The following is a 24,444-nucleotide window of genomic DNA, read 5'->3' on the forward strand; positions in this document are numbered from 1 at the left end:
GATCACAACAACTCGCTGCGTAAAAACATTCTCCTCATCTCCCCTCTGGTCCTTTTGTCAATGACCTTCAATCTGTGTCCTCTGGTTACCGACCCCCATTTATACACACACACATAAACACATGTACATGCGCATACATGAAAAACAAACACACGTTCGCACGCACACGGCTATGCATGTACACACATGCACCGGCGACAGGAATCCCCTTCCCTCACTCCCTGCTCTAGAGCAGGGGTTCTGAGGCCAACTGTTGTGGTCCCACCACCACCCGGCTGGGAACAGCCTGCTAATGAATGTATCGAGCTCTGGTATTTGTCGTCGGTTCCGGTTTAACGGAGGCTTCTCGTTTCCTGCTCCAGTTTCAACGGCACTCTGCAGTTCCTGTTCTGGACCATGTTTGGAATGGAGGAGCCCACATCAGTGGACCTCTCGGAGTTTGTGGTGGCTGAGTCTGTGGGACGCATCCTGTACGGGATTTTCACCATCATCATGGTCATAGTACTCCTCAACATGTTGGTCGCTATGATCACCAACTCTTTCCAGAAGATTGAGGTGAGTTTAAGCCAGTGTCTGGGGCTGCGAGCTTTACTCTGTATCTAACCCGTGCTGAACCTGCCCTGGGAGTGTTTGATGGGACAGTGTAGAGGGAGCTTTACTCTGTATCTAACCCGTGCTGAACCTGCCCTGGGAGTGTTTGATGGGACAGTGTAGAGAAACATAGAAGATAGGAGCAGGAGTAGGCCATTCGGCCCCTCGAGCCTGCTCCGCCATTCAATGCGATCATGGCTGATCATCCAAATTCAGTACCCGGTCCCCACTTTCTCCCCATACCCCTTGATCCCCTTAGCCTTAAGAAATATATCCAACTCCTTCTTGAATATATTTAATGAATTGGCCTCTACTGCCTTGTGTGGTAGAGAATTCCACAGGTTCACCACTCTCTGAGTGAAGAAATTCCTCCTAATTTCTGTCCTAAATGGCTTACCCCTTATCCTTAGACTGTGACCCCTGGTTCTGGACTCCCCGGCCATCGGGAACATCCTTCCTGCATCCAGTCTGTCCAGTCCTGTCAGAATTTTATAAGTTTCAATGAGATCCCCTCTCATTCTTCTAAACTCCAGTGAGTATAAGCCCAATCGACCCAATCTCTCCTCATACGTCATTCCTGCCATCCCAGGTATCAGCCTGGTGAATCTCCGCTGAACTCCTTCCATGGCAAGAACATTCTTCCTCAGATAAGGCGACCAAAACTGCACACAATACTCAAGATGTAGTCTCACCAAGGCCCTGTACAACTGCAGCAAGACATCCTTGTTCCTGTACTCAAACCCTCTCGCTATGAAGGCCAACATATCATTTGCCTTCTTAACCGCCTGCTGCACCTGCATGCTTACCTTCAGCGACTGGTGCACAAGGGCACCCAGGTCTCGTTGCACTTCCCCTTCTCCCAATCTATTGCCATTCAGATAATAATCTGCCTTCCTGTTTTTGCCACCAAAGTGGATAACCTCACATTTATCCACGTTATATTGCATCTGCCATGCTTCTGCCCAATCACCCAACCTGTCCAAATCATCCTGGAGTTTCTCGGCATCCTCCTCACAGCACACACGCCCACCCAGCTTTGTGTCGTCTGCAAATTTGGAGATATTACATCTAGTTCCCTTGTCTAGATCATTCATATATATTGTGAAGAGCTGGGGTCCTAGGACCGATCCTTGCGGTACCCCACTAGTCACTGCCTGCCACTCGGAAAAAGACCCGTTTATTCCAACTCTTTGCTTTCTGTCTGCCAACCAGTTTTCTATCCAAGTCAATACCTTGCCCCCAATCCCATGTGCCTTAACTTTACACGCTAATCTCTTATGCGGGACCTTATCAAAAGCCTTCTGAAAGTCCAAATATATCACATCCACTGGTTCTCCCTTATCTATTTCACCAGTTACATCCTCAAAAAATTCCAGTAGATTAGTCAAGCACGATTTACCTTTTGTAAATCCATGTTGACTTTGTCTGATCCTGTCATTGTTTTACAAGTGCTCTGCTATTACATCTTTTATAATGGACTCTAGCATTTTCCCCACTACCGATGTCAGGCTTACCAGTCTGTAATTCCCCGTTTTCTCTCTACCACCTTTTTTGAATAGTGGGGTAATATTAGCTACCCTCCAATCCATGGGTACTGTTCCAGATTCCATCGAATGTTGGAAGATGATTAGCAATGCATCTACTATTTCTAGGGCCACTTCCTTAAGTACCCTAGGATGTAGATTATCAGGCCCTGGGGATTTATCGGCCTTCAGTCCCATCAATTTCCTTAACACCATTTCCTTACAAATACTGATTTCTTTCAGTTCCTCCCCTTCATCAGACCCTATGTTCCCCGACATCTCTGGGAGGTTATTTGTGTCCTCCTTTGTGAAGACAGAACCAAAATATGTATTTAATTGGTCTGCCATTTCTTTGTTCCCCATTATAAATTCCCCTGATTCTGACTGCAAGGGACCTACGCTTGACTTCACCAATCTTTTTCTCTTCACATATCTATAAATCTTTTACAGTCAGTTTGTATGTTCCCTGAAAGCTTACTCTCATATTCTATTTTCCCTTTCTTAATTAATCCCTTTGTCCTCCTTTGTTGAATCCTAAACTGCTCCCAATCCTCAGGTTTACTGCTTTTTCTGGCCAATTTATATGTCCTCTCCTTGGATCTTATGCTATCCCTAATTTCCCTTGTTAGCCACGGTTGAGTCACCTTTTTTGTTTTATTTTTATGCCAAACTGGGATGAACAAATTCTGTAGTTCATCCATGTGGTTTTTGAATGTTTGCCATTGCCTATCCACCGTCAACCCTTTGAGTGACATTCCCCAATCAATCCTACCCAACTCGCGCCTCAGACCATCATAGTTTCCTTTATTTAAATTGAGGACCCTTGTCTCTGAGTCAACTACTTCATTCTCCATCTTAATGAAGAATTCGATCATATTATGATCGCTCTGACCCAAGGGACCTCGTACAACAAGATTGCTAATTAATCCTTTCTCATTACATAATACCCAGTCTAAGATGGCCTGATCTCTGGTTGGTTCCTCGACATATTGGCCAGGAAACCATCCCGTGTACACTCCAGGAATTCCTGCTCCACAGTATTGTTACTAATTTGGTTAGCCCAATCTATATGTAGATTAAAGTCACCCATGATGACTGCTGTGCCCTTATTGCATGCTTCTCTAATTTCCCTTTTAATGCCATCCCCAACCTCCACATTACTGTTCGGAGGTCGATATACCACTCCCACTAACGTTTTCTGCCCTTTGGTATTTCTCAGTTCTACCCATACAGATTCCACATCATCAGAGCTAATATCCTTCCTTACAATTGTGTTAATCCCTTCTTTAACCAGCAATGCCGCCACACCTCCCTTTCCTTTTTGCCTATCTTTCCTGAATATTGAATACCCCTGGATGTTGAGTTCCCAGCCTTGGCCACCTTATTCCGAATGCTCCTCGCATTAAGACAAGTCTTCAGGCTTGTTTTTTTAACACTCTTAGACCTATTAGAATTATTATTTACTGTGGCCATGTTTGATTTAAATCGTTGATTTCTCTGACTGCCACTTTTGTTTTTCTCCTTCCTATCTTTTGCTTTTATCCTTGTTTCCCTTTCCTCTGTCCCCATGTTCAGGTTCCCAACCCCCTGCCATTTTAGTTTAAACCCTCCCCCAGAGCACTAGCAAACACTCCGCTTACGACATCGGTCCCGGCCCTGCCCAGGAGCAAACCTTCCGGTTGGAACTGGTCTCACCTCCCCCAGAACCGGTTCCAATGTCCCAGGAATTTGAATCCCTCCCCCTTGCACCATTCTTTACTCTGTATCTAACCCCTACAGTACCTGCCCTGGGAGTGTTTGATGGGAAAGTGTAGAGGGAGCTTTACTCTGTATCTAACCCGTGCTGTACCTGCCCTGGGAGTGTTTGATGGGACAGTGTAGAGGGAGCTTTACTCTGTATCTAACCTGTGCTGTACCTGCCCTGGGAGTGTTTGATGGGAAAGTGTAGAGGGAGCTTTACTCTGTATCTAACCCGTGCTGTACCTGCCCTGGGAGTGTTTGATGGGACAGTGTAGAGGGAGCTTTACCCTGTATCAAACCGGTGCTGTACCTGCCCTGGGAGTGCTTGATGGGACAGTGTAGAGGGAGCTTTACTCTGTAGCTAACCCGTGCTGTACATGCCCTGTGAGTCATTGACGGGACAGGGTAGAGGGAGCTTTACTCTATCTAACCCGTGCTGTACCTGCCCTGGGAGTGTTTGATGGGTCAGTGTAGAGGGAGCTTTACTCTGTATCTAACCCATGCTGTCACTGCCCTGGGAGTGTTTAATGGGACAGTGTAGAGGGAGCTTTACTCTGTATCTAACCCGTGTTGTACCTGCCCTGGGAGTGTTTGATGGGCCAGTGTAGAGGGAGCTTTACTCTGCATCTAACCCGTGCTGTACCTGCCCTGGGAGTGTTTGATGGGTCAGTGTAGAGGGAGCTTTACTCTGTATCTAACCCATGCTGTCACTGCCCTGGGAGTGTTTGATGGGACAGTGTAGAGGGAGCTTTACTCTGTATCTAACCCGTGTTGTACCTGCCCTGGGAGTGTTTGATGGGCCAGTGTAGAGGGAGCTTTACTCTGTATCTAACCCGTGCTGTACCTGCGCTGGGAGTGTTTGATGGGACAGTGTAGAGGGAGCTTTACTCTGCATCTAACCCGTGCTGTACCTGCCCTGGGAGTGTTTGATGGGACAGTGTAGCAGGAGCTTTACTCTGTATCTAACCTATGCTGTACCTGCCCTGGGAGTGTTTGATGGGACAGTGTAGCGGGAGCTTTACTCTGTATCTAACCCGTGATGTACCTGCTCTGGGAGTGTTTGATGGGTCAGTGTAGACAGAGCTTTACTCTGTATCTAACCCGTGCTGTACCTGCCCTGGGAGTGGTTGATGGGACAGTGTAGAGGGAGCTTTACTCTGTATCTAACCCGTGCAGTACCTGCCCTGGGAGTGTTTGATGGGACAGTGTAGAGGGAGCTTTACTCTGTATCTAACCCGTGCAGTACCTGCCCTGGGAGTGTTTGATGGGGACAGTGCAGATGGAGCTTTATCTGTATCTAACCCCTGCAGTACCTGCCCTGGGAGTGTTTGATGGGACAGTGTAGAGGGAGCCTCATGCTGTATCTAACCCGTGCTGTACCTGCCCTGGGAGTGTTTGATGGGACAGTGTAGAGGGAGCTTTTCCCTGTATCTAACCCGTGCAGTACCTGCCCTGGCAGTCTTTGATGGGAAAGTGTAGAGGGAGCTTTACTCTGTATCTAACCAATGCTGTACCCGCCCTGGGAGTGTTTGATGGGACAGTGTAGAGGGAGCATTATCCTGTATCAAACCCATGCTGTACCTGCCCTGGGAGGATTTAATGGGCCAGTGTAGAGGGAGCTTTACTCTGTAGCTAACACGTGCTGTACCTGCCGTGTGAGTCATTGATGGGACAGTGTAGAGGGAGCTTTACACTGTATCTAACCTGTGCTGTACCTGCCCTGGGAGTGATTGATGGGACAGTGTAGAGGGAGCTTTACTCTGTAGCTAACCCATGCTGTACCTGCGCTGGGAGTGTTTGATGGGACAGTGTAGAGGGAGCTTTACTCTGTATCTAACCCGTGTTGTACCTGCCCTGGGAGGATTTAATGGGCCAGTGTAGAGGGAGCTTTACTCGATATCTAACCCGTGCTGTACCTGCCCTGGGAGTGTTTGATGGGACAGTGTAGCAGGAGCTTTACTCTGTATCTAATCTATGCTGCACCTGCCCTGGGAGTGTTTGATGGGACAGTGTAGCGGAAGCTTTACTCTGTATCTAACCCGTGATGTACCTGCTTTGGGAGTGTTTGATGGGTCAGCGTAGACAGAGCTTTACTCTGTATCTAACCCGTGCTGTACCTGCCCTGGGAGTGGTGGATGGGACAGTGTACAGGGAGCTTTACTCTGTATCTAACCCGTGCTGTACCTGCCCTGGGAGTGCTTGATGGGACAGTGTCGAAGGAGCTTTACTTTGTAGCTAACCCGTGCTGTACCTGCCCTGTGAGTCATTGACGGGACAGTGTAGAGGGAGCTTTACTCTGTATCTAACCCGTGCTGTACCTGCCCTGGGAGTGTTTGATGGGTCAGTGTAGAGGGAGCTTTACTCTGTATCTAACCCATGCTGTCACTGCCCTGGGAGTGTTTGATGGGACAGTGTAGAGGGAACATTGCTCTGTATCTAACCCGTGTTGTACCTGCCCTGGGAGTGTTTGATGGGCCAGTGTAGAGGGAACTTTACTCTGTATCTAACCCGTGCTGTACCTGCCCTGGGAGTGTTTGATGGGACAGTGTAGACAGGGCTTTACTCTGTATCTAACCCGTGCTGTACCTGCCCTGGGAGTGGTTGATGGGACAGTGTAGAGGGAGCTTTAATCTGTATCTAACCCGTGCAGTACCTGCCCTGGGAGTGTTTGATGGGACAGCGTAGAGGGAGCTTTACTCTGTATCTAATCTATGCTGCACCTGCCCTGGGAGTGTTTGATGGGACAGTGTAGCGGAAGCTTTACTCTGTATTTAACCCGTGATGTACCTGCTCTGGGAGTGTTTGATGGGTCAGTGCAGACAGAGCTTTACTCTGTATCTAACCCGTGCTGTACCTGCCCTGGGAGTGGTTGATGGGACAGTGTACAGGGAGCTTTACTCTGTATCTAACCCGTGCTGTACCTGCCCTGGGAGTGCTTGATGGGACAGTGTGGAGGGAGCTTTACTCTGTATCTAACCCATGCTGTCACTGCCCTGGGAGTGTTTGATGGGACAGTGTAGAGGGAGCTTTACTCTGTATCTAACCCGTGTTGTACCTGCCCTGGGAGGGTTTAATGGGCCAGTGTAGAGGGAGTTTTGCTTTGTATCTAACCCGTGCTGTACCTGCCCTGGGAGTGTTTGATGGGACAGTGTAGAGGGAGCTTTACTCTGTATCTAACCCGTGCTGTACCTGCCCTGGGAGTGTTTGATGGGACAGTGTAGCAGGAGCTTTACTCTGTATCTAATCTATGCTGCACCTGCCCTGGGAGTGTTTGATGGGGCAGTGTAGCGGAAGCTTTACTCTGTATTTAACCCGTGATGTACCTGCTCTGGGAGTGTTTGATGGGTCAGTGTAGACAGAGCTTTACTCTGTATCTAACCCGTGCTGTACCTGCCCTGGGAGTGGTTGATGGGACAGTGTACAGGGAGCTTTACTCTGTATCTAACCCGTGCTGTACCTGCCCTGGGAGTGCTTGATGGGACAGTGTGGAGGGAGCTTTACTCTGTATCTAACCCATGCTGTACCTGCCCTGGGAGTGTTTGATGGGACAGTGTAGACGGATCTTTACTCTGTATCTAACCCGTGTTGTACCTGCCCTGGGAGTGTTTGATGGGCCAATGTAGAGGGAGCTTTACTCTGTATCTAACCCGTGCTGTACCTGCGCTGGGAGTGTTTGATGGGACAGTGTAGAGGGAGCTTTACTCTGCATCTAACCCGTGCTGTACCTGCCCTGGGAGTGTTTGATGGGAGAGTGTAGCAGGAGCTTTACTCTGTATCTAACCTATGCTGTACCTGCCCTGGGAGTGTTTGATGGGACAGTGTAGCGGGAGCTTTACTCTGTATCTAACCCGTGATGTACCTGCTCTGGGAGTGTTTGATTGGTCAGTGTAGACAGAGCTTTACTCTGTACCTAACCCGTGCTTGACCTGCCCTGGGAGTGGTTGATGGAACAGTGTAGAGGGAGCTTTACTCTGTATCTAACCCGTGCAGTACCTGCCCTGGGAGTGTTTGATGGGACAGTGTAGAGGGAGCTTTACTCTGTATCTAACCCGTGCTGTACCTGCCTTGGGAGTGTTTGACGGGACAGTGTAGAGGGAGCTTTTCCCTGTATCTAACCCGTGCAGTACCTGCCCTGGCAGTGTTTCATGGGAAAGTGAAGCGGGAGCTTTACTCTGTATCTAACCCATGCTGTAGCTGCCCTAGGAGTGTTTGATGGGACAGTGTAGATTGAGCTTTACTCTGTATCTAACCTGTGCTGTACCTGCCCTGGGAGTGTTTGATGGGGACAGTGCAGATGGAGCTTTATCTGTATCTAACCCCTGCAATACCTGCCCTGGGAGTGTTTGATGGGACAGTGTGGAGGGAGATTTATGCTGTATCTAACCCGTGCTGTACCTGCCCTGGGAGTGTTTGATGGGACAGTGTAGAGGGAGCTTTTCCCTGTATCTAACCCGTGCAGTACCTGCCCTGGCAGTGTTTGATGGGAAAGTGTAGAGGGAGCTTTACTCTGTATCTAACCCATGCTGTAGCTGCCCTGGGAGTGTTTGATGGGACAGTGTAGAGGGAGCATTACCCTGTATCAAACCCATGCTGTACCTGCCCTGGGAGTGTTTGATGGGACAGTGTAGAGGGAGCTTTACTCTGTATCTAACCTGTGCTGTACCTGCCCCGGGAGTGTTTGATGGGACAGTGTAGAGGGAGCTTTACTCTGTATCTAACCCGTGCTGTACCTGCCCTGGGAGTGTTTGATGGGACAGTGCAGCGGAAGCTTTACTCCGTATCTAACCCGTGATGTACCTGCTCTGGGAGTTTTTGATGGGTCAAGTGTAGACAGAGCTTTACTCTGTATCTAACCCGTGCTGTATCTGCCCTGGGAGTGGTTGATGGGGCAGCGTAGAGGGAGCTTTACTCTGTATCTAACCCGTGCTGTACCTGCCCTGGGAGTGTTTGATGGGACAGTGTAGAGGGAGCTTTACTCTGCATCTAACCCGTGGTGTACCTGCCCTGGGAGTGTTTGATGGGTCAGTGTAGAGGGAGCTTTACTCTCCTATCTGACCCATTCTGTCACAGCCCTGGGAGTGTTTGATGGGACAGTGTAGAGGGATCTTTACTCTGTATCTAACCCATGTTGTACCTGCCCTGGGAGTGTTTGATGGGCCAGTGTAGAGGGAGATTTACTCTGCATCTAACCCGTGCTGTACCTGCCCTGGGAGTGTTTGATGGGACAGTGTAGCAGGAGCTTTACTCTGTATCTAACCCGTGCTGTACCTGCCCTGGGAGTGTTTGATGGGACAGTGTAGCGGGAGCTTTACTCTGTATCTAACCCGTGCTGTACCTGCCCTGGGAGTGGTTGATGGGACAGTGTAGAGGGAGATTTACTCTGTATCTAACCCGTGCAGTACCTGCCCTGGGAGTGTTTGATGGGACAGTGTAGAGGGAGCTTTAATCTGTATCTAACCCGTGCTGTACCTGCCCTGGGAGTGTTTGATGGGACAGTGTAGAGGGAGCTTTTCCCTGTATCTAACACGTGCAGTCCCTGCCCTGGCAGTGTTTGATGGGAAGGTGTAGAGGGAGCTTGACTATGTATCTAACCCATGCTGTAGCTGCCCTGGGAGTGTTTGATGGGACAGTGGAGAGGGAGCTTTACACTGTATCAAACCCATGCTGTACCTGCCCTGGGAGTGCTTGATGGGACAGCGTAGAGGGAGCTTTACTCTGTAGCTAACACGTGCTGTACCTGCCCTGTGAGTCATTGACGGGACAGTGTAGAGGGAGCTTTACTCTGCATCTAACCCGTGCTGTACCTGCCCTGGGAGTGTTTGATGGGGACAGTGCAGATGGAGCTTTATCTGTATCTAAACTCTGCAGTACCTGCCCTGGGAGTGATTGATGGGATAGTGTAGAGGGAGCTTTATGCTGTATCTAACTCGTGCTGTACCTGCCCTGGGAGTGTTTGACGGGACAGTGTAGAGGGAGCTTTACTCTGCATCCAATCCGTGCGGTACATGCTCTGGGAGTGTTTGATGGGACAGTGTAGAGGGAGCATTACTCTGTATCTAACCTATGCTGTACCTGCCCTGGGAGTGTTTGATACGACAGTGCAGAGGGAGCTTTACTCTGTATCTAACCCCGTGCTGTACCTGCTCTGGGCGTGTTTGATGGGTCAGTGCAGAGGGAGCTTTATTCTGTATCTAACCCGTGCTGTACCTGCCCTGGGAGTGTTTGATGGGACAGTGTAGAGGGAGCTTTACACTGTATGTAACCCGTGCTGTACCTGCCCTGGGAGTGTTTGATGGGACATGTAGAGGCAGCTTTACTCTGTATCTAACCCGTGCTGTATCTGCCCTGGGAGTGTTTGATGGGACAGTGTAGTGGGAGATTTACTCTGTATCTAACCCGTGCAGTACCTGCCCTGGGAGTGTTTGATGCGACAGTGTAGAGGGCGCATTACTCTGTATCAAAGCTATGCTGTACCTGCCCTGGGAGTGTTTGATGGGCAGTGTAGAGGGAGCATTACTCTGTATCTAACCTATGCTGTACCTGCCCTGGGAGTGTTTGATACGACAGTGGAGAGGGAGCTTTACTCTGTATCTAATGCGTGCTGTCCCTGCTCTGGGAGTGTTTGATGGGTCAGTGTAGAGGGAGCTTTATTCTGTATCTAACCCATCTGTACCTGCCCTGGGAGTGTTTGATGGGACAGTGTAGAGGGAGCTTTACACTGTATGTAACCCGTGCTGTACCTGCCCTGGGAGTGTTTGATGGGACAGTGCAGAGGGAGCTTTACTCTGTATCTAACCTGTGCTTTACCTGCCCTGGGAGTGTTTAATGGGACAGTGTAGAGGGAGCTTTACTCTGTAGCTAACACGTGCTGTACCTGCCCTGGGAGTGTTTGATGGGACAGTGTAGAGGGAGCTTTACTCTGTATCTAACCCATGCTGTCACTGCCCTGGGAGTGTTTGATGGGACAGTTTAGAGGGAGCTTTACTCTGTATCTAACCCGTGTTGTACCTGCCCTGGGAGGGCTTAATGGGCCAGTGTAGAGGGAGCTTTATTCTGTATCTAACCCGTGCTGTACCTGCCCTGGGAGTGTTTGATGGGACAGTGTAGAGGGAGCTTTACTCTGTATCTAACCCGTGCTGTACCTGCCCTGGGAGTGTTTGATGGGACAGTGTAGCGGAAGCTTTACTCTGTATCTAACCCGTGATGTACCTGCTCTGGGAGTGTTTGATGGGTCAGTGTAGACAGAGCTTTACTCTGTATCTAACCCGTGCTGTACCTGCCCTGGGAGTGGTTGATGGGACAGTGTAGAGGGAGCTTTACTCTGTATCTAACCCGTGCTGTCCATGCCCTGGGAGTGCTTGACGGGACAGTGTAGAGGGAGCTTTACTCTGTTTCTAACCCGTGCTGTACCTGCCCTGGGAGTGTTTGATGGGACAGTGTAGAGGGAGCTTTACTCTGTATTTAACCCATGCTGTCACTGCCCTGGGAGTGTTTGATGGGACAGTGTAGAGGGATATTTACTCTGTTTCTAAACCGTGTTGTACCTGCCCTGGGAGTGTTTGATGGGCCAGTGTAGAGGGAGCTTTACTCTGTATCTAACCCGTGCTGTACCTGCGCTGGGAGTGTTTGATGGGACAGTGTAGAGGGAGCTTTACTCTGCATCTAACCCGTGCTGTACCTGCCCTGGGAGTGTTTGATGGGACAGTGTAGCAGGAGCCTTACTCTGTATCTAACCTATGCTGTACCTGCCCTGGGAGTGTTTGATGGGACAGTGTAGCGGGAGCTTTACTCTGTATCTAACCCGTGATGTACCTGCTCTGGGAGTGTTTGATTGGTCAGTGTAGACAGAGCTTTACTCTGTATCTAACCCGTGCTGTACCTGCCCTGGGAGTGGTTGATGGGACAGTGTAGAGGGAGCTTTACTCTGCATCTAACCCGTGCGGTACCTGCTCTGGGAGTGTTGATGGGACAGTGTAGAGGGAGCATTACTCTGTATCTAACCCGTGCTGTACCTGCCCTGGGAGTGTTTGATGGGTCAGTGTAGAGGGAGGTTTATTCTGTATCTAACCTGTGCTTTACCTGCCCTGGGAGTGTTTAATGGGACAGTGTAGAGGGAGCTTTACTCTGTATCTAACCCGTGCTGTATCTGCCCTGGGAGTGTTTGATGGGACAGTGTAGTGGGAGATTTACTCTGTATCTAACCCGTGCAGTACCTGCCCTGGGAGTGTTTGATGGGACAGTGTAGAGGGAGCTTTACTCTGTATCTAACCCGTGCTGTACCTGCCCTGGGAGTGTTTGATGGGACAGTGTAGCGGGAGCTTTACTCTGTATCTAACCCGTGCTGTACCAGCCCTGGGAGTGGTTGATGGGACAGTGTGGAGGGAGATTTACTCTGTATCTAACCCGTGCAGTACCTGCCCTGGGAGTGTTTGATGGGACACTGTAGAGGGAGCTTTAATCTGTATCTAACCCGTGCTGTACCAGCCCTGGGAGTGTTTGATGGGACAGTGCAGAGGGAGCTTTTCCCTGTATCTAACACGTGCAGTACCTGCCCTGGCAGTGTTTGATGGGAAGGTGTAGAGGGAGCTTTACTCTGTATCTAACCCATGCTGTAGCTGCCCTGGGAGTGTTTGATGGGACAGTGTAGAGGGAGCTTTACCCTGTATCAAACCCATGCTGTACCTGCCCTGGGAGTGCTTGATGGGACAGTGTAGAGGGAGCTTTACTCTGTAGCTAACACGTGCTGTACCTGCCCTGTGAGTCATTGACGGGACAGTGTAGAGGGAGCTTTACTCTGCATCTAACCCGTGCTGTACCTGCCCTGGGAGTGTTTGATGGGGACAGTGCAGATGGAGCTTTATCTGTATCTAACCTCTGCAGTACCTGCCCTGGGAGTGATTGATGGGATAGTGTCGAGGGAGCTTTATGCTGTATCTAACTCGTGCTGTACCTGCCCTGGGAGTGTTTGACGGGACAGTGTAGAGGGAGCTTTACTCTGTATCGAACCAATGCTGTACCCGCCCTGGGAGTGTTTGATACGACAGTGCAGAGGGAGATTTACTCTGTATCTAACCCGTGCTGTACCTGCTTTGGGAGTGTTTGATGAGTGCAGTGTAGAGGGAGCTTTACTCTGTGTCTAACCAGTGCTGTACCTGCCCTGGGAGTGGTTGATGGGACAGTGTAGAGGGAGCTTTACTTTGTGTCTATCCCGTGCAGTACCTGCCCTGTGAGTGTTTGATGGGACAGTGTAGAGGGAGCTTTACTCTGTATCAACCCGTGCTGTACCTGCCCTGGGAGTGTTTGATGGGACAGTGTAGAGGGAGCATTACTCTGTATCTAACCTATGCTGTACCTGCCCTGGGAGTGTTTGATACGACAGTGCAGAGGGAGCTTTACTCTGTATCTAACCCGTGCTGCACCTGCTCTGGGCATGTTTGATGGGTCAGTGCAGAGGGAGCTTTATTCTGTATCTAACCCGTGCTGTACCTGCCCTGGGAGTGTTTGATGGGACAGTGTAGAGGGAGCTTTACACTGTATGTAACCCGTGCTGTACCTGCCCTGGGAGTGTTTGATGGGACAGTGTAGAGGGAGCTTTACTCTGTATCTAACCTGTGCTTTACCTGCCCTGGGAGTGTTTGAAGCGACAGTGTAGAGGGAGCATTACTCTGTATCAAAGCTATGCTGTACCTGCCCTGGGAGTGTTTGATGGGACAGTGTAGAGGGAGCATTACTCTGTATCTAACCTATGCTGTACCTGCCCGGGGAGTGTTTGATACGACAGTGCAGAGGGAGCTTTACTCTGTATCTAACCCGTGCTGTCCCTGCTCTGGGAGTGTTTGATGGGTCAGTGTAGAGGGAGCTTTATTCTGTATCTAACCCATCTGTACCTGCCCTGGGAGTGTTTGATGGGACAGTGTAGAGGGAGCTTTACACTGTATGTAACCCGTGCTGTACCTGCCCTGGGAGTGTTTGATGCGCCAGTGCAGAGCGAGCTTTACTCTGTATCTAACCTGTGCTTTACCTGCCCTGGGAGTGTTTAATGGGACAGTGTAGAGGGAGCTTTACTCTGTATCTAACCTGTGCTGTATCTGCCCCGGGAGTGTTTGATGGGACAGTGCAGAGGGAGCTTTACTCTGTAGCTAACATGTGCTGTACCTGCCCTGGGAGTGTTTGATGGGACAGTGTAGAGGGAGCTTTACTCTGTATCTAACCCATGCTGTCACTGCCCTGGGAGTGTTTGATGGGACAGTTTAGAGGGAGCTTTACTCTGTATCTAACCCGTGTTGTACCTGCCCTGGGAGGGCTTAATGGGCCAGTGTAGAGGGAGCTTCACTCTGTATCTAACCCGTGCTGTACCTGCCCTGGGAGTGTTTGATGGGACAGTGTAGCGGAAGCTTTACTTTGTATCTAACCCGTGATGTACCTGCTCTGGGAGTGTTTGATGGGTCAGTGTAGACAGAGCTTTACTCTGTATCTAACCCGTGCTGTACCTGCCCTGGGAGTGGTTGATGGGACAGTGTAGAGGGAGCTTTACTCTGTATCTAACCCGTGCTGTACCTGCCCTGGGAGTGTTTGATGGGACAGTGTAGAGGGAGCTTTACTCTGTATTTAACCCATGCTGTCACTGCCCTGGGAGTGTTTGATGGGACAGTGTAGAGGGATATTTACTCTGTTTCTAACCCGTGTTGTACCTGCCCTGGGAGTGTTTGATGGGCCAGTGTAGAGGGAGCTTTACTTTGTATCTAACCCGTGCTGTACCTGCGCTGGGAGTGTTTGATGGGACAGTGTAGAGGGAGCTTTACTCTGCATCTAACCCGTGCTGTACCTGCCCTGGGAGTGTTTGATGGGACAGTGTAGCAGGAGCCTTACTCTGTATCTAACCTATGCTGTACCTGCCCTGGGAGTGTTTGATGGGACAGTGTAGCGGGAGCTTTACTCTGTATCTAACCCGTGATGTACCTGCTCTGGGAGTGTTTGATTGGTCAGTGTAGACAGAGCTTTACTCTGTATCTAACCCGTGCTGTACCTGCCCTGGGAGTGGTTGATGGGACAGTGTAGAGGGAGCTTTACTCTGCATCTAACCCGTGCGGTACCTGCTCTGGGAGTGTTGATGGGACAGTGTAGAGGGAGCATTACTCTGCATCTAACCTATGCTGTACATGCCCTGGGAGTGTTTGATACGACAGTGCAGAGGGAGCTTTACTGTGTATCTAACCCGTGCTGTACCTGCTCTGGGAGTGTTTGATGGGTCAGTGTAGAGGAAGCTTTATTGTGTATCTAACCTGTGCTTTACCTGCCCTGGGAGTGTTTAATGGGACAGTGTAGAGGGAGCTTTACTCTGTATCTAACCCGTGCTGTATCTGCCCTGGGAGTGTTTGATGGGACAGTGTAGTGGGAGATTTACTCTGTATCTAACCCGTGCAGTACCTGCCCTGGGAGTGTTTGATGGGACAGTGTAGAGGGAGCATTACTCTGTATCAAAGCTATGCTGTACCTGCCCTGGGAGTGTTTGATAGGACAGTGCAGAGGGAGCTTCACTCTATATCTAACCCGTGCTGTACCTGCCCTGGGAGTGTTTGATACGACAGTGCAGAGGGAGCTTTACTCTGTATCCAACCCGTGATGTACCTGCTCTGGGAGTGTTTGATGGGTCAGTGTAGACAGAGCTTTACTCTGTATCTAACCCGTGCTGTACCTGCCCTGGGAGTGGTTGATGGGACAGTGTAGAGGGAGCTTTACTCTGTATCTAACCCGTGCAGTACCTGCCCTGGGAGTGTTTGATGGGACAGTGTAGAGGGAGCTTTACTCTGTATCTAACCCGTGCTGTACCTGCCCTGGGAGTTTTTGATGGGGACATTGCAGATGGAGCTTTACTCTGTATCTAACCCGTGCAGTACCTGCCCTGGGAGTGTTTGATGGGACAGTGTAGAGGGAGATTTATGCTGTATCTAACCCGTGCTGTACCTGCCCTGGGAGTGTTTGATGGGACAGTGTAGAGGGAGCTTTTCCCTGTATCTAACCCATGCTGTAGCTGCCCTGGGAGTGTTTGATGGGACAGTGTAGAGGGAGCATTACCCTGTATCAAACCCATGCTGTACCTGCCCTGGGAGTGTTTGATGGGAGAGTGTAGAGGGAGCTTTACTCTGTATCTAACCTGTGCTGTACCTGCCCCGGGAGTGTTTGATGGGACAGTGTAGAGGGAGCTTTACTCTGCAGCTGACACGTGCTGTACCTGCCCTGGGAGTGTTTGATGGGACAGTGTAGAGGGAGCTTTACTCTGTATCTAACCCATGCTGTCACTGCCCTGGGAGTGTTTGATGGGACAGTGTAGAGGGAGCTTTACTCTGTATCTAACCCGTGTTGTATCTGCCCTGGGAGTGTTTGATGGGACAGTGTAGAGGGAGCTTTACTCTGTATCTAACCCGTGCTGTACCTGCCCTGGGAGTGGTTGATGGGACAGCGTAGAGGGAGCTTTACTCTGTACCTAACCCGTGCTGCACATGCCCTGGGAGTGCTTGATGGGACAGTGTAGAGGGAGCTTTACTCTGTATCTAACCCATGCTGTCACTGCCCTGGGAGTGTTTGATGGGACAGTGTAGAGGGATCTTTACTCTGTATCTAACCCGTGTTGTACCTGCCCTGGGAGTGTTAGATGGGCCAGTGTAGAGGGAGCTTTACTCTGTATCTAACCCGTGCTGTACCTGCGCTGGGAGTGTTTGATGGGACAGTGTAGAGGCAGATTTACTCTGCATCTAACCCGTGCTGTACCTGCCCTGGGAGTGTTTGATGGGACAGTGTAGCAGGAGCTTTACTCTGTATCTAACCCGTGCTGTACCTGCCCTGGGAGTGTTTGATGGGACAGTGTAGCGGGAGCTTTACTCTGTATCTAACCCGTGCTGTACCTGCCCTGGGAGTGGTTGATGGGACAGTGTGGAGGGAGATTTACTCTGTATCTAACCCGTGCAGTACCTGCCCTGGGAGTGTTTGATGGGACAGTGTAGAGGGAGCTTTAATCTCTATCTAACCCGTGCTGTACCTGCCCTGGGAGTGTTTGATGGGACAGTGTAGAGGGAGCTTTTCCCTGTATCTAACACGTGCAGTACCTGCCCTGGCAGTGTTTGATGGGGACAGTGTAGAGGGAGCTTTACTCTGTATCTAACCCGTGCTGTGCCTGCCCTGGGAGTGCTTGATGGGACAGTGTAGAGGGAGCTTTACTCTGTATCTAACCAATGCTGTACCCGCCCTGGGAGTGTTTGATACGACAGTGCAGAGGGAGCTTTACTCTGTATCTAACCCGTGCTGTACCTGCTCTGGGAGTGTTTGATGAGTTCAGTGTAGAGGGAGCTTTACTCTGTGTCTAACCAGTGCTGTACCTGCCCTGGGAGTGGTTGATGGGACAGTGTAGAGGGAGCTTTACTTTGTGTCTATCCCGTGCAGTACCTGCCCTGTGAGTGTTTGATGGGACAGTGTAGAGGGAGCTTTACTCTGTATCAACCCGTGCTGTACCTGCCCTGGGAGTGTTTGATGGGACAGTGTAGAGGGAGCTTTACTCTGTATCTAACCCGTGCTGTACCTGCCCTGGGAGTGTTGATGGGACAGTGTAGAGGGAGCATTACTCTGTATCTAACCTATGCTGTACCTGCCCTGGGAGTGTTTGATACGACAGTGCAGAGGGAGCTTTACTCTGTATCTAACCCGTGCTGTACCTGCTCTGGGCGTGTTTGATGGGTCAGTGTAGAGGGAGCTTTATTCTGTATCTAACCCGTGCTGTACCTGCCCTGGGAGTGTTTGATGGGACAGTGTAGAGGGAGCTTTACACTGTATGTAACCCGTGCTGTACCTGCCCTGGGAGTGTTTGATGTGACAGTGTAGAGGGAGCTTTACTCTGTATCTAACCCGTGCTGTACCTGCCCTGGGAGTGTTTGATAGGACAGTGTAGAGGGAGCCCGCTAGACCCCATAATAACTGAAAAAGAGCTATTTGAAAAACTCAAGGACCTGCGACCAGGAAAAGCTTGCGGTGCAGATGGCATCCTAAGCGAGATGATTAAACACACGGACGAGAAAATGAAATTGGCTATCCTAAAACTCTTCAACTTGGTTCTGAGTGTCGGTTACTTCCCTGATATCTGGAACAAAGGACTCATAACGCCCATATACAAAAGTGGAGACAATGTTGACCCAAATAACTATCGAGGCATCTGTGTAAACAGTAACCTGGGGAAGGTATTCTGTAGTATCATAAACAAAAGACTTATAAACTTCCTTGAGGAGCACAATGTCTTGAGTAAAAGACAAATTGGATTCCTACCAAACTATAGAACATCAGATCATATCTTCACCCTACAGACCCTAATTGACAAACATGTTCATCAAAACAAAAGCAAAATTTTTGCCTGCTTTATAGATTTCCAGATGGCTTTCGATTCCATCTGGCATGACGGTCTATTCTTGAAACTTATTGAAAGTGGTGTAGGGGGAAAAACATATGATGTAATTAAATCAATGTATACAAACAATAAATGTGCAGTTAAAATTGGAGACAAACAAACAAAATACTTCCCACAGGGGTGTGGTGTGACGCAGGGCTCGCCCATCTCACCGACACTCTTTAATATTTACATAAATGAATTGGCAAAACTACTTGAACAATCTACAGCACCCGGCCTCACCCTATATGAATCCAAGGTTAAATTCCTCCTCTATGCAGATGACCTGGTTCTGCTGTCACCAACTAAGGAGGGTCTACAGCAGAACCTGGATCTGCTAGAGTCGTTCTGTCAGACCTGGGCCCTGACAATAAACCCCCAAAAACCAAAGTCCTTGTGTTCCAGCAAAGATCCAGACATCAGGGACCCAGAATAAATTTCACACTAGGAACAACTAAAATTGAGCAAAACACTAACTGCACATACTTGGGCTTAAAAATCAGTCTATGGGAAATTTTCATCTGGCTGTGAATGAACTGAAAGAGAAAGCAAGAAGGGCTTTCTATGCCGTTAAAAAATCAATCCAAATAGAAATCCCAATTAGCATTTGGCTCAAAATTTTTAAATCAGTAATTGAACCAATTGCACTCTATGGCAGTGAGGTGTGGGGACTGCTAACACAACAAGAATTTGCAAAATGGGACAAACACCCAATTGAGATCCTACATGCAGAATTCTGTAAAAGTATCCTCCGAACTCAAAGGAAAACCGTAAACAATGCATGCAGGGCAGAACTAGACCAATATCCATTAATAATTACTATCCAAAAAAGAGCCACCAAATTTTGGAAACACCTAAAAATGAGCAACCCCCACTGCTATCATTACGAAGCCCTGAAATGCCAAGAAAGGATCATAAAGAAGAATACCCTCAATCAACTAGTCCTGGGACTCAGTGAAGTAACTACTAACACTACTAACAATAACCGGTCCCAGGACAGTGACATCGTAGCACAGAGAATTCAACCCAACACAATTGTCACTAAGCAAAAGGAAAAATATCTGTCATATTGGGCAGGAACAACAAAAACCCAAAACAATCTCAATTGCTACTTGGCCCTAAACAGACAATACAACATGGCTGAATACCTGACCATGGTAAAGGATAGCAAACTGAGAAAAACCTTGACAATGTACAGACTTAGTGAACATAGCCTGGCCATCGAAAAAGGCAGACACAGGCAGACCCGGCTGCCAAGAGAGGACAGGATATGCTCTCACTGCAGTCAGGGAGTGGTGGAGACAGAGATGCACTTCCTCACAGCTTGTGGAAAATATCAGGGCATAAGGGAGAATTTCTACCCAAAGTTCACAAAAATATGCCCTGAATTCAGAAATTTGAATGATGACCAAAAACTCCCATACCTACTAGGGGAAGAGAGAAATTGCGTAACCCTAGCAGCACACTATGTTACAGCTTGCCATAAACAGAGGGACAACCATTAAATCTAAGAAAAGAGTATATACAAATTATATGAATGTATATTTATACACTCAGGGATATATCTGTTTATACACTGTATGGATAGATCTGCGTTTACGTGTTCAACCATAAATGTTTTTCGATGCTTTGGCAACATAAGATGTACCTTGTCATGCCAATAAAGCGATTTGAATTTGAATTTGAATTTCGGAGCTTTACTCTGTATCTAACTCATGCTGTACCTGCCCTGGGAGTGTTTGATGGGACAGTGTAGAGGGAGCTTTACTCTGTATCTAACCCCGTGCTGTACCTGCCCTGGGAGTGTTTGATGGGACAGTGTAGAGGGAGCTTTACTCTGTATCTAACCCATGCTGTACCTGTCCTGGGAGTGTTTGATGGGACAGTGTAGAGGGAGCTTTACTCTGTATCTAACCCATGCTGTACCTGCCCTGGGAGTGTTTGATGGGACAGTGTAGAGGGAGCTTTACTCTGTATCTAACCCCGTGCTGTACCTGCCCTGGGAGTGTTTGATGGGACAGTGTAGAGGGAGCTTTACTCTGTATCTAACCCGTGCTGTACCTGCCCTGGGGGTGTTTAATGGGACAGTGTAGAGGGAGCTTTACTCTGTATCTAACCCGTGCTGTACCTGCCCTGGGGGTGTTTAATGAGACAGTGTAGAGGGAGCTTTACTCTGTATCTAACCCGTGCTGTAGCTGCCCTGGGGGTGTATGATGGGACAGTGTAGAGGGAGCTTTACTCTGTATCTAACCCGTGCTGTACCTGCCCTGGGAGTGTTTGATGGGACAGTGTAGAGGGAGCTTTACTCTGTATCTAACCCGTGCTGTACCTGCCCTGGGAGTGTTTGATGGGACAGTGTAGAGGGAGCTTTACTCTGTATCTAACCCATGCTGTACCTGCCCTGGGAGTGTTTGATGGGACAGTGTAGAGGGAGCTTTACTCTGTATCTAACCTGTGCTGTACCTGCCCTGGGAGTGTTTGATGGGACAGTGTAGAGGGAGCTTTACTCTGCATCTAACCCGTGCTGTACCTGCCCTGGGAGTGTTTGATGGGACAGTGTAGAGGGAGCTTTACTCTGTATCTAACCCGTGCTGTACCTGCCCTGGGAGTGTTTGATGGGACAGTGTAGAGGGAGCTTTACTCTGTATCAACCCGTGCTGTACCTGCCCTGGGAGTGTTTGATGGGACAGTGTAGAGGGAGCTTTACTCTGTATCTAACCCGTGCTGTACCTGCCCTGGGAGTGTTGATGGGACAGTGTAGAGGGAGCATTACTCTGTATCTAACCTATGCTGTACCTGCCCTGGGAGTGTTTGATACGACAGTGCAGAGGGAGCTTTACTCTGTATCTAACCCGTGCTGTACCTGCTCTGGGCGTGTTTGATGGGTCAGTGTAGAGGGAGCTTTATTCTGTATCTAACCCGTGCTGTACCTGCCCTGGGAGTGTTTGATGGGACAGTGTAGAGGGAGCTTTACACTGTATGTAACCCGTGCTGTACCTGCCCTGGGAGTGTTTGATGGGACAGTGTAGAGGGAGCTTTACTCTGTATCTAACCCATGCTGTCACTGCCCTGGGAGTGTTTGATGGGACAGTTTAGAGGGAGCTTTACTGTGTATCTAACCCGTGTTGTATCTGCCCTGGGAGGGTTTAATGGGCCACTGTAGAGGGAGCTTTACTCTGTATCTAACCCGTGCTGTACCTGCCCTGGGAGTGTTTGATGGGACAGTGTAGAGGGAGCTTTACTCTGTATCTAACCCGTGCTGTACCTGCCCTGGGAGTGTTTGATGGGACAGTGTAGCGGAAGCTTTACTCTGTATCTAACCCGTGATGTACCTGCTCTGAGAGTGTTTGATGGGTCAGTGTAGACAGAGCTTTCCTCTGTATCTAACCCGTGCTGTACCTGCCCTGGGAGTGGTTGATGGGACAGTGTAGAGGGAGCTTTACTCTGTATCTAACCCGTGCTGTACATGCCCTGGGAGTGCTTGATGGGACAGTGCAGAGGGAGATTTACTCTGTATCTAACGCGTGCTGTACCTGCCCTGGGAGTGGTTGACGGGACAGTGTAGAGGGAGCTTTACTCTGTATCTAACCTGTGCAGTACCTGCCCTGGGAGTGTTTGATGGGGCAGTTTAGAGGGAGCTTTACTCTGTATCTAACCCGTGCTGTACCTGCCCTGGGAGTGTTTGATTGGACAGTGTAGAGGGAGCTTTACTCTGTATCTAACCCGTGTGTACCTGCCCTGGGAGTGTTTGATGGGACAGTGTAGAGGGAGCTTTACTCTGTGTCTAACCCCAGCTGTACCTGCCCTGGGAGTGTTTGATGGGACAGTGTAGAGGAAGCTTTACTCTATATCTGACCCGTGCTGTACCTGCCCTGGGAGTATTGATGGGACAGTGTAGCGGGAGCTTTACTCTGTATCTAACCGGTGTTTTACCTGCCCTGGGAGTGTTTGATGGGGACAGTGTAGAGGGAGCTTTACTCTGTATCTAACCCGTGCTGTACCTGCCCTGGGAGTGTTTGATGGGACAGTGTAGAGGGAGCTTTACTCTGTATCTAACCCGTGCTGTACCTGCCCTGGGAGTGTTTGATGGGACAGTGGAGAGGGAGCTTTACTCTGTATCTAACCCGTGCTGTACCTGCCCTGGGGGTGTATGATGGGACAGTGTAGAGGGAGCTTTACTCTGTATCTAACCCGTGCTGTACCTGCCCTGGGAGTGTTTGATGGGACAGTGTAGAGAGAGATTTACTCTGTATCTAACCCGTGCTGTACCTGCCCTGGGAGTGTTTCATGGGACAGTGTAGAGGGAGCTTTACTCTGTATCTAACCCGTGCTGTACCTGCCCTGGGAGTGTTTGATGGGACAGTGTAGAGGGAGCTTTACTCTGTATCTAACCCGTGCTGTACCTGCCCTGGGAGTGTTTGATGGGACAGTGTAGAGGGAGCTTTACTCTGTATCTAACCCGTGCTGTACCTGCCCTGGGAGTGTTTGATGGGACAGTGTAGAGGGAGCTTTACTCTGTATCTAACCCGTGCTGTACCTGCCCTGGGGGTGTATGATGGGACAGTGTAGAGGGAGCTTTACTCTGTATCTAACCCGTGCTGTACCTGCCCTGGGAGTGTTTGACGGGACAGTGTAGAGGGAGCTTTACTCTGTATCTAACCCGTGCTGTACCTGCCCTGGGAGTGTTTGATGGGACAGTGTAGAGGGAGCTTTACTCTGTATCTAACCCGTGCTGTACCTGCCCTGGGAGTGTTTGATGGGACAGTGTAGAGGGAGCTTTACTCTGTATCTAACCCATGCTGTACCTGCCCTGGGGGTGTTTGATGGGACAGTGTAGAGGGAGCTTTACTCTGTATCTAACCAATGCTGTACCCGCCCTGGGAGTGATTGATGGGACAGTGTAGAGGGAGCTTTTCCCTGTATCTAACACGTGCAGTACCTGCCCTGGCAGTGTTTGATGGGGACAGTGCAGATGGATCTTTATCTGTATCTAACCTCTGCAGTACCTGCCCTGGGAGTGATTGATGGGATAGTGTAGAGGGAGCTTTATGCTGTATCTAACTCGTGCTTTACCTGCCCTGGGAGTGTTTGACGGGACAGTGTAGAGGGAGCTTTACTGTGTATCTAACCCGTGCTGTGCCTGCCCTGGGAGTGCTTGATGGGACAGTGTAGAGGGAGCTTTACTCTGTATCTAACCAATGCTGTACCCGCCCTGGGAGTGTTTGAAACGACAGTGCAGAGGGAGCTTTACTCTGTATCTAACCCGTGCTGTACCTGCTCTGGGAGTGTTTGATGAGTTCAGTGTAGAGGGAGCTTTACTCTGTGTCTAACCAGTGCTGTACCTGCCCTGGAAGTGGTTGATGGGACAGTGTAGAGGGAGCTTTACTCTGTATCTAACCTGTGCAGTACCTGCCCTGGGAGTGTTTGATGGGGCAGTTTAGAGGGAGCTTTACTCTGTATCTAACCCGTGCTGTACCTGCCCTGGGAGTGTTTGATTGGACAGTGTAGAGGGAGCTTTACTCTGTATCTAACCCGTGTGTACCTGCCCTGGGAGTGTTTGATGGGACAGTGTAGAGGGAGCTTTACTCTGTGTCTAACCCCAGCTGTACCTGCCCTGGGAGTGTTTGATGGGACAGTGTAGAGGAAGCTTTACTCTATATCTGACCCGTGCTGTACCTGCCCTGGGAGTATTGATGGGACAGTGTAGCGGGAGCTTTACTCTGTATCTAACCTATGGTGTACCTGTCGTGGGAGTGCTTGATACGACAGTGCACAGGGAGCTTTACTCCGTATCTGTCCCGTGATGTACCTGCGCTGGGAGTGTTTGATGGGACAGTGTAGAGGGAGCTTTACTCTGTATCTAACCCGTGCAGGACCTGCCCTGGGAGTGTTTGATGGGACAGTGCAGAGGGAGCTTTACTCTGTATCTATCCCGTGCTGTACCTGCCCTGGGAGTGGTTGATGGGACAGTGTAGAGGGAGCTTTACTCTGTATCTAACCCGTGCAGTACCTGCCCTGGGAGTGTTTGATGGGGCAGTTTCGAGGGAGCTTTACTCTGTATCTAACCGGTGTTTTACCTGCCCTGGGAGTGTTTGATGGGGACAGTGTAGAGGGAGCTTTACTCTGTATCTAACCCGTGCTGTACCTGCCCTGGGAGTGTTT

At 49.6% G+C, this 24,444-nt stretch overlaps 1 protein-coding gene across 1 annotated transcript in view; it reads left to right on the plus strand.

Moving 5' to 3' along the window:
* Positions 1–343: 343 nt before the first annotated feature.
* LOC147112178 (short transient receptor potential channel 2 homolog) overlaps positions 344–24,444 on the plus strand; it is a 51,673-nt gene continuing 27,572 nt past the window's right edge. The window contains exon 1 of the mRNA XM_085999803.1: positions 344–555. Coding sequence (XP_085855929.1) covers positions 397–555 — 159 coding nt within the window. The 5' untranslated portion in view covers positions 344–396. The remainder of the gene's footprint in view (positions 556–24,444) is intronic.

The sequence above is a fragment of the Somniosus microcephalus genome, chromosome 10, assembly GCF_052327205.1.
Source record: "Somniosus microcephalus isolate GS21.2 chromosome 10, FLI_Smic_1.0, whole genome shotgun sequence".
Classification (NCBI taxonomy): domain Eukaryota; kingdom Metazoa; phylum Chordata; class Chondrichthyes; order Squaliformes; family Somniosidae; genus Somniosus; species Somniosus microcephalus.